Here is a 9,536-nt window from a genome sequence, read left to right on the forward strand (position 1 = left end):
TGTACAGTAACACATGCAGAGGAATACACTATTGCTCATAGTTCCACACCGCTGCTGAACAGGTGCCCTGACCAACCTCTAGGAGTCACTAGTGCTGCGGCCGAGACAGCCCTCCCCATCTGGCTTCCCACCCACTTCGTTGGGGCACCCGGCCAAGCTGGATGCATTAGAGGATTTGAACCCCTAGTCTTCGCTGTGGTGGGCAGGAACTTTACCCCTGCACCACCTGGACACCCCGGTGCCTTGCTTTTAATTTAATTGCTTTACTTTTATTTCATTGTTAAAGAACATTGTGTTTTATATAAATAGTTTGAGACTATGGACAGATACATTCATGATAGACAAAGGCTTCCTGCTGGAGATACAATAACTTATGGACTGATGTCTGTAGCATCATAAAAAAACATCCCTCTTGAACTGACTTCAGCCGATCCTTGTGTGTGTGTGTGTGTGTGTGTGTGTGTGTGTGTGTGTGTGTGTGTGTGTGTGTGTGTGTGTGTGTGTGTGTGTGTGTGTGTGTGTGTGTGTGTGTGTGTGTGTGTGTGTGTGTGTGTGTGTGTGTGTGTGTGTGTGTGTGTGTGTGTGTGTGTGTGTGCGCGCGCGCGCGCGCGTGCGGGTCTAACGTGTGTCTATGGTTCTCAGAGGAAAGGAGGGTCTTTTGGCCCAAGAGGGTGTTTGTAATGGACACCAGGCTTCATTCCACAGAGAATAGTAGAGAACAGTGAAGAGGAGGGGTAGAGAGAGGGAGGGAAAGTAATGAAAACCATCCATCTCCTGACGTCAGTGATGGGAAGGGGGAGAGAGAGAGAGAGAGAGAAAGAGAGAGAGAGAGAGAGAGAGAGAGAGAGAGAAAGAAAGAGAGAGAGAGAGAGAGAGAGAGAGAGAGAGAGAGAGAGAGAGAGAGAGAGAGAGAGAGAGAGAGAGAGAGAGAGAGAGAGAGAGAGAGAGAGAGAGAGAGAGAGAGAGAGATTTCCTTCACCAGCCAGACTCGCTCCACTCTCTGTCCCAGTAGATTTACTTTATCAGGACACTTGTCTTGGTTCTTTTTCAAGCAGAGCTGTTATTTATCATCATCAGAAGGTCACCTAAATGAAGGAGACTTCCTCTGAGAGAATATTTGGCCAATGAAGCCTCAGAGGACTGTCCACCTGCATACAAAATAGTGACTGAAACCCTGTCTGGGTGAAATTATTTTTTTCATACAAGCACCATCATTCGTAGTTTTCAGGAATGGAGGAAGAATAGAGATAGAAGAAGAGCAAGGAACAAGGATAGAAATAGGTTAAATAATCAAAGGTTCCTGACATGAGTAGAGTAAAAAAGATATACATTAGTCTATAGTATATACATATAGAATATACAGTACAGTAACAGATATGTACATGAGGTTAATAATAGCACCAGATGCAGCAATCACAGCTGTGTACATAAGGTGCAACAATAGAACAGATATAGAACAAAGCACTGGAGCAGCACGGACTGTTAAGCGAAAGAGGACTCAATATCACTTTTAGCAATATTATCTTCACGGAAGCCTGGCTTTTTCCTTTGTCACCCTGGAGCATGCTGACTTTATAAACAGGGGTTCCATCACATCACTAGTCTTTTGGGTTCCTCTACTCTGTTTTGATTACAGCACATACAGTACACATTATTGGCTGTGAAAAGTGTTTTTCAAACATTACAACAGCAGTATCATCTTCACATCACTCCTAATGAGTACGATGTGTACAGCAGGACGGAATAGGACAAGAAGCCACTTGAAAAAGAAATATAATAATATCTGCTATTTAAAAACATCAGATGTCATGTGTTTCCCTCTTCTCTCAAAATTCAATGTGTTCTTCATTGTTACGTCTTGTGTACATAAGGGTACATTTATTTTGTTCTGGTTCCTCTGACATTGTAGCAGCATAAATAATAAGGGGAAAATGGGGTGTAAAAAAGGGCATGCGGGACCCACTTACTTCTAGGATATGATCCAACCCTAGACCCCTTCCCATACACTAAAGATCAGCTACCACTGCACTGTCCCTCCCTTCCCCATGACATCCTGGCTTACACTTCTCCCTTGTGTCTCCCAAGGTGTGGAATGACCTCCCCCATCAGTCAGGACTGCAGACTCACTCCCCATTTTCCCACTGCAGTCTGAAAACTCAACTCTTCATACTCTACCTCACCCCCTATAGCACTCCTCTTGCTTATTTCTATATACCGGTAGGTATATATTTTTAAACAACATCTTATTTTGATATCATATTATTGTGCAAGTTGATTTCAAAAGGCATATCCGCAATGTCTTACCTTAGGACTGCTCTACGATGCTGGATGGCTTTCAAATAAAATCTCCAGCATTTTGACGCAGTGTGTGTGTGTGTGTGTGTGTGTGTGTGTGTGCGCGCGCACGTGCGTGCGTGCGTGTGCGCACGCATGCGTGCGTGTTGTTGTTTTACATTTTTCTGATTGAAGTTGAAATCCTGCACATCCTACATTCTGCACTGCTCCTATGTGATCTGAACCACACTCTTCACTGTCAGCAGATGATATGATGGATGAATGTCTGTTTCTCTTGGGGAGTGAGAATGGGATCTAGTTGCTGCTAGAAGCATCTGTCTTGGTAAGGAAAACATGAAAGCAGTTCACAGCTGTGCAGTCCTTCAGGGTAAAACAGGTTTCCAAGAAGGAAAAGGTAGAAGCCAGCGATACCTGGCAAGTTCTATGAGAAGTTGATATGTTACTAAATCTGGATGGTGTTTGTGTGATGTGCTGTGTAAATTTACAAAAGACATTTTCACTGAAGTCACTTGTGTGAGTGGAGGATAGCCGTCTTCTCAGTGGGCCCACTGAGACTTCCTGTCCTAATGCGCAAAGTCTTTGAAAAAATAATAGTAAAGCATACGTCTTAGCAACAGTGGACCCCAACGATGGCACTGTTATTTAAAGGCTTATTTTAGGGCGTTCCATTTCACACACTGCTATGATTGTGACAAATAAATCTATTGAATCTTGGATCAACAGAATAGTGTAATTATATACAGACGTGCCCAGGAATCACAGCACATCTGTTATGTGAAAAATATATATATTTGCATTGTGTATCGCTATTATTTGTGCATTATTTTACTTTTCATCTTATAGCTTATCCAGCTGACGATGGACTGGAGATCAAAGTAAGTTATTGCCCCTGTGTGTGTCTGTGTGTGCGTGAGTCTGGAGCTCATCTCGGAAACTATTGGACCGCCAAATGTCATGTGCACGCCAGTGGAAGTCATTCCACCCCAGTTTTTCTAGTACGCTTTACGTTTTGGCTTATAATAACTCCTGAACCGTAGGTCGTACAATAAAAGAAAAGGTTCTATTGGATTCCTTGGACCATGACACAAACCCCCATATAGGTATGTCGAGTAGGTCGGATATTGTCGGTATCGGCCGAGAATGAGGGTGTCTATCCCCTTTTCAATACACAGCACTAGACTACCTGGGAGATGGATAGCTGAAGTGGAGCGCAACACCTACCATCAACTATACTCACTGTACGTCTTTGTTGCCCAAGCAACTCATACACTTAAGAGTTTCTGATGCCCGGGATCAAAACCAGAACCCTGTAATCCAAAGGCGAGTGATCTACAGACTGAGCTACCTGGACAAACTCAAATAACCCATATAGGCCACACCCATTTCCGTCTATTTCCGCATTCGGCCCCTGGCCCACCAGTTTGACACCCCTGCTTTAGACTAGAGCATTGGCAGGTGTTAGAATCTCTGTGAAAGTTGGTGGCTGGCTAAGGTCATGTATTGGGGGTGTTCAGGTCTCCCAAAATGGTGTGATCTACAGAAGAGTGTTGGTTGAGGAGGGCATCAAAGTGTTAAGCCCACCTCAACAGGACCCGATTTGATGCCTTCAGGAATGTGAGACCATTTTCTGTCACACAGACTGTCAGACACACACGCACACATGCACACATGCACGCACACTCACAGACCCTGTCGAAGACAGCTAGCCTCTTGCAGTGCCACGCTGTAAAAACATATCATGAACGCAAAAATCCATTCATCCCCAAATTGGAATCGTCTGTTGAGGTGCCTATAGAACGTACCTCCAGTGTTTTCAGTTCTGGCCATAGGAGGTGTGCCACAACAAGTTGCACCATATCCGTATGTCATAGAAATGCTATTCCCCCCGCAACTTCCTTGGGTCCTGATGGCTGCAACTAGAGCCCTGCATGGAGCCCAGCACAAATCTTGCGGGTGCGGGCGGTATTTAAATACCTGCAGGCGGGAACTGGTGGTCAAATAAAACATGCGGCCTGCAGGCCCCGCAAAACCCTGCACCGTCCCGCAATAAACCAGATACAGAGCACCTGTAGCATGGACGGTCGCGCTGTACTTTAGCTAGATAGGCCTATCCTCATAGCTACATTCAGAGGAGAACGTGCTGTCATTTCAAAATGTTGTTTATGCATGTGGTCTGTGCATAATGAATCTATTAAATAATCTAGTGTCAAGTAGTAAGTCTAGCAGAGCCACTGTGTCGCTGTCTGTGCCACCACGGTGCTGTAATGGCTGTAATGTCTCTCCCTCTCTCGTCTCTGTCTGTCTGTCTGTCTGTCTCTCTTGTGTGTGTGTGTGTGTGCTCATTCTTGTGCTGCACACTGTGCACAGCTCCTCGCAATCGCAATAAACTCTCTCTCTCTGTGTGCTCGTGCTGTGCAACTCCTCACAACAGCCTCTCTCACTCGCTCGCTCTCTCATTCTATTTTGTAATGTTTTTAGATCAAAAAGGAAATATTCAGGGTTTATGCGGGACTAGATGGTAATATTGTGGTACTACAGTATGCGGCACTAAATGGCACACAATTTTGTGTTGCTGTGGTGGTCAGAAATGAACTGCAGGCGGTCAGAAAGATGATTTGATTGAAATCATCCAATGGGAGCGGGCAGGAGCGGGATTAAGAAAACAGTCCCAGACGGGGCTGCAACCCAGGATTTACATACTAGTCCCTGGGCCACCCGGCCTGGTGGAGATATGCGCTCCACTGAGCATGCCTTTCTAGTTTTTATTTTGAATATCAATCAAACATAGTATGTATGACCTGTGGAAAATAACACATTTTTAACTGTAAAATGCATGGCACATTATTTTTTAATTTGAAAGTCTGAGAGAGCTATAAAATGCTATACAATTGGCTTAAGAGTCTCCCCAGTTTCGGAAGACAATATGTTCAGGAGGATTATAATAGATCAAACATGGGATGAGAGAGAGAGAGCACGAAACATTCCTTTAAATAGCCTGCAGACTACAGGCACAAACAACAGGGTTGCTATTATAGGCATTCAATGACACAGTAACCTGCATTACCAACCTCTATTGCAATGCGGAGGCGCTCCACAGATCTTTCTCTGGTGGAGTGCTGGTTGTATAGAGGGATAAGCAGGGTGCTAGTCGGTCATGTGATTCCCCTTTTTTCCTCCTTCGAAGTTGAAAGGCAGAGCAGAGAGCGGTGCGGGGGCCAAGCTTCTCTTCCTTTCCTCAACCCGGGGAGTAGGCTGTCCCTCCGTAGATGCAGTGAATTCCTCCCTTTTCACCTTATTTTTCTCCTCTCGCTCGGTGTGACTTTCACCAACCTTGTTTCTCCACGATGGCGGGGGCTATTATTGAAAACATGAGCACCAAAAAGTTGGTCATTGTGGGAGTAATTCTGCTTTTGTTCCAGGCGTTTTCCTTCATGGTCGGTGGTTTGATTGGTAAGCTTCACTTTTTTTTATTATTGGTTTTAGCTGTGATTTAGAATCCTTTCTACACGCACGGCTGTTTAAATGCCACAACCCATGGGTGTCTATTGTGTGGAAACTAATGTTAAAAGTTTGAAGTTCGGCTATTATCCTTCCATGCTCGCATGCAGCTACTATTTTCATAGGTAAGAGAGGCGACTGACTGGAGATTAATTCAACACTTGACGTTATCTAACAAAGCAGACCGTGGAGCATTTAATTTGTAGCATGCGTCACTCCAAAACTGATACTTTGTTCAAGCAAGATACTTTGATACTTTGTTCAAAGCAACAAAGTATCAGTATGAAGTGTCCTGAGCGGAATCACTGCTTTGTATCACCAAGGTATTTTCCGCCACTGAGTTTGACGCTATGCGTGGCGTTGCCACATTTAACTTCATTTCTGCAGTGGTGGAAAAAGCTACTCAAATGTTTTACTTAAGTAAAAAGTATCAATACTGCAATGTAGATGTATATACTCTGTTACAAGTAGTAGAAGTCCCGTATCCAAAATGTACTTGAGTAAAAAGTACAAAAGTATTGGTATCAAAATGTACTTTAAAGTACCAAAAGTAGAAAGTACTCATTATGCATGCAGAATGTCCCATTTAACAGGTTTCAAATGTATACAAATCTTTAGAAAATAGCAGATCTACAAGCTCACAATGCCTCACGATGCCATGCATTGTGAGCTTATTGTAGATCGGCTATTTTCAAATGGCCGAAATGTATTTAGGGCTGAAGTGTTTTGTAATATTAATAATAATCTAAATCTACAAAGTAACTAGTAACGAAAGTTTCAAACAATTCTAGTGGAGTAAAAGTATAATATTTGCCTTTGGGATGTAATGGAGTAGAAGTAATGGAGTAGAAGTAAGTACAGAAAATTTGAAATACTCCAGTAAAGTCAAAATACATCAAAATTGTACTTAAGTACAGTACTTGAGTAAATGTACTTAGTTACTTAACACCACTGCATTTCTGTTAATGACTAGAAATAATCTAGTGCACTTGCTTTGAGTTGACTTCTGATGAACTAGTGTTGTCTGTTGCAGACAGACAGTGCAACCGATTAAGCAACACGAGATCTATATTCTCTGCATATTTTATTTGATGCCAACCCCCCCATGTTCTCCCCCTCTCTCTCCTGTCTCCCTCTCTCACTTCTCCCCTCCCAGATTATGTCTGTCTGTCTGTCTGCTCTGTGGCCCCAGGCAGCATCTCTTTCTCTACCTTTCTTTCTGTCTCCCTCTGTTTCTCCAGTTCCCTCTCAATGTATTCATTTCCTGCTCCCAGGCAGTTTCATTTGTATTTCTGCACTTATGTCCCCCCTCTCTCTCACAGATTAAAAAAAAAATATATATACACACACACACACACACACACACACACACACACACACACACACACACACACACACACACACACACACACACACACACACACACACAGAGAGAGACAGTACAAGTCTCAAAGTTGCATTGTACTTCAAGGATTGTATTATTGGGAGTTGCTGTCAGCGTATTTCAAGTCCACAGACAGACACAAACAGACAGAGAGAGAGAGAGAGAGAGAGAGAGAGTGAAAATAACAGTTGATAGAAGTTAAGGCCATGTGAAAGATGCCTATCTTTACAGTGGGCTGAAGCTGGCAACCACCTTCCCCTGCCTGTGAACACCAGCCATTCTCGCTCTCTCTCTCTCTCTCTCACCCGTGAGATGGCTGGTGATAAATTAGCTTGTTTGGTTCGCTGCTGGCTGAGATGGTTTTAATGAAGCCGGATTCCTTTGTGTTTGCTCGGTGGCCAGGGGCGGCAGGGGTAATTGAGTAGAAAGGGGTTTGTCTCCCCCTGTTTCCCCACAAACCCAGGAACACAGCATGAGGTCAGTGGGCCAGGGGGACGGCCATTATTCTGGACACACTGTGTTGGAGCCGGTGTGTTGCTGGACTCTCGGGTCACCAGATAATGGAACTCCAAGGGGTTCCAGATAGCTGGCTTTAATTCGATTTGGTGTGGCCTCCTTGTCACCATGTGTGTGTTGCTGGTGTGATTTCAGTTGGCTGTGCCAAGTTCCACTGTGCTCAAGTGATGATGAGGTCACCTCAACAGACAAACACACCAAGTTATTATTATTATAATAATAATAATAATAACAATAATAAATAGTATTTGTACATAACCTTTCATACAAATCATGCAGCTTAAGAGTGCTTTACTTTCCAATTATTTTAAAGAGCTCAATCCTTTTTTGCTTTGGGGCTGACTAATGTCTTTATCATTTAAAATTAGAAAGATATGATTACCCATTTATTGATTGCAGGGATCCTAAGGCATCTTCATTATTTGGTTCAATAGATGTATACAATTGTGTATCATCAGTTTAGCTCTGGAAGCTAACATTATGTTCTGTAATGACATCAACGAGTAGAAGCATAGTGAGAATAGCGAAGTCCTATGTTTAGGATTGCAAAGGGGTGGAAAAGTTCTGGTAAATTTCCAGGAAGACAATTTACCATGGGAACTTAAGCTCAGGGATGTGGGGCTTGCCTATAATAAGGCATATGAATTTTGTAAAAATAAAAAAGGCCCTTGCACCTGTAGCCTCAATCATGCTCAAAATCCCAACAACATCAGGCACCTCTGAAATTCTGAATGAGTGCAACTGTTTGGATCATGCACACACAGGATCTAAATAAATCAAGCTTACCGGTACAACTGAAATGCTGCCACACATCAACTCTGAAATTCAATGCAGAATCCATGATCTCTTGATACGCCATTTTTGCTGGATCTGAGCCGAGCACTTCTGGTAAAGATTTATGGAAAGGTTTATTACAGGAGAGATGTTGTAAAGATAAGGGGATATGGGCAAATATCTACACATATCGCTGTGTAAACATCATAGGTCTGCTGCACAATTTTTGGCCTGTAATACCAATCGCCATCACAGGCCCACAATGATATAAAGATTAGTCATTGCGATACTGTGAAAGTCACAATATTGTTTTTTGTTACATCCCAATGGTTGACCCTTTTTTACACTACCAAATGAAGGATATTGCCATGCTCATGATTGGCTCAGTTATATGTTGAATAAGTTCTAGACTTTCAAGAAGAGATTAATGAATTTCATAGCCTTATAGAGAGCGCTGTTGTCCATGTGTACTGTATGTCGAAATCCCCTTTCAATCATTCCATCATCCCACTTGGGGAAGGCGTTTCGGCCGTTTCGGCAACTTTCGGGCATTGTGAGGCTTCTGGGCTGGTGGGTATAGTAAGTTTGATGGCAGTCTTTTCTAAATGTATTTCTACCATTCTATCACTGTCAGGATGGAGGGAGAACAAAAATAATGAAGAGAAGGAAGAGACTAGGGCTGAGAGTTTTGTCTGTGGAAGGTAACCTCAGGACAGCAGTGGGTCATCATGGTTGTCATGGGACTGATGCTGCATCCTTGTGCTGTCATGTCCTTCCTGGAGCTGGTACTGTTGCCGATGTTGTGTCTCTGTTGTGTCTTTATGGCATCAGAGTGTTGGTTTGGTGGGTGATGGAGGAGAGACAGAAGATTGTATGTTAGTAGTTTTGCTTTGAACTTGTTGGATGGTGGACAATCAACTTTGAAGAGGCATCTGCGTCCCCAGAACAGATTGATGTTGTCAATGTAGTTCAACCCTCTTTGTTTGCAGGTTGTAGATTGCCATGTGTCTACTGTCTAGTGAGAGAAGCCTCCTCCTCCTTGTTTATTCCTCTCTTTGCTGTTTGTAGT

General features: G+C 43.3%; 1 protein-coding gene across 2 annotated transcripts in view; it reads left to right on the forward strand.

Annotated features, from left to right (window-relative positions):
* Positions 1–5,437: 5,437 nt before the first annotated feature.
* wls (Wnt ligand secretion mediator) overlaps positions 5,438–9,536 on the forward strand; it is a 32,091-nt gene continuing 27,992 nt past the window's right edge. The window contains exon 1 of one of the 2 annotated variants that reach the window (XM_084057156.1): positions 5,438–5,745. In XM_084057156.1, coding sequence (XP_083913282.1) covers positions 5,640–5,745 — 106 coding nt within the window. In that variant the 5' untranslated portion in view covers positions 5,438–5,639. The remainder of the gene's footprint in view (positions 5,746–9,536) is intronic. The other variant, XM_084057157.1, reaches the window with a different exon arrangement.

Source organism: Gymnoscopelus microlampas (genome assembly GCF_963454915.1).
Source record: "Gymnoscopelus microlampas genome assembly, chromosome: 5".
NCBI classification, from domain to species: Eukaryota; Metazoa; Chordata; class Actinopteri; order Myctophiformes; family Myctophidae; genus Gymnoscopelus; species Gymnoscopelus microlampas.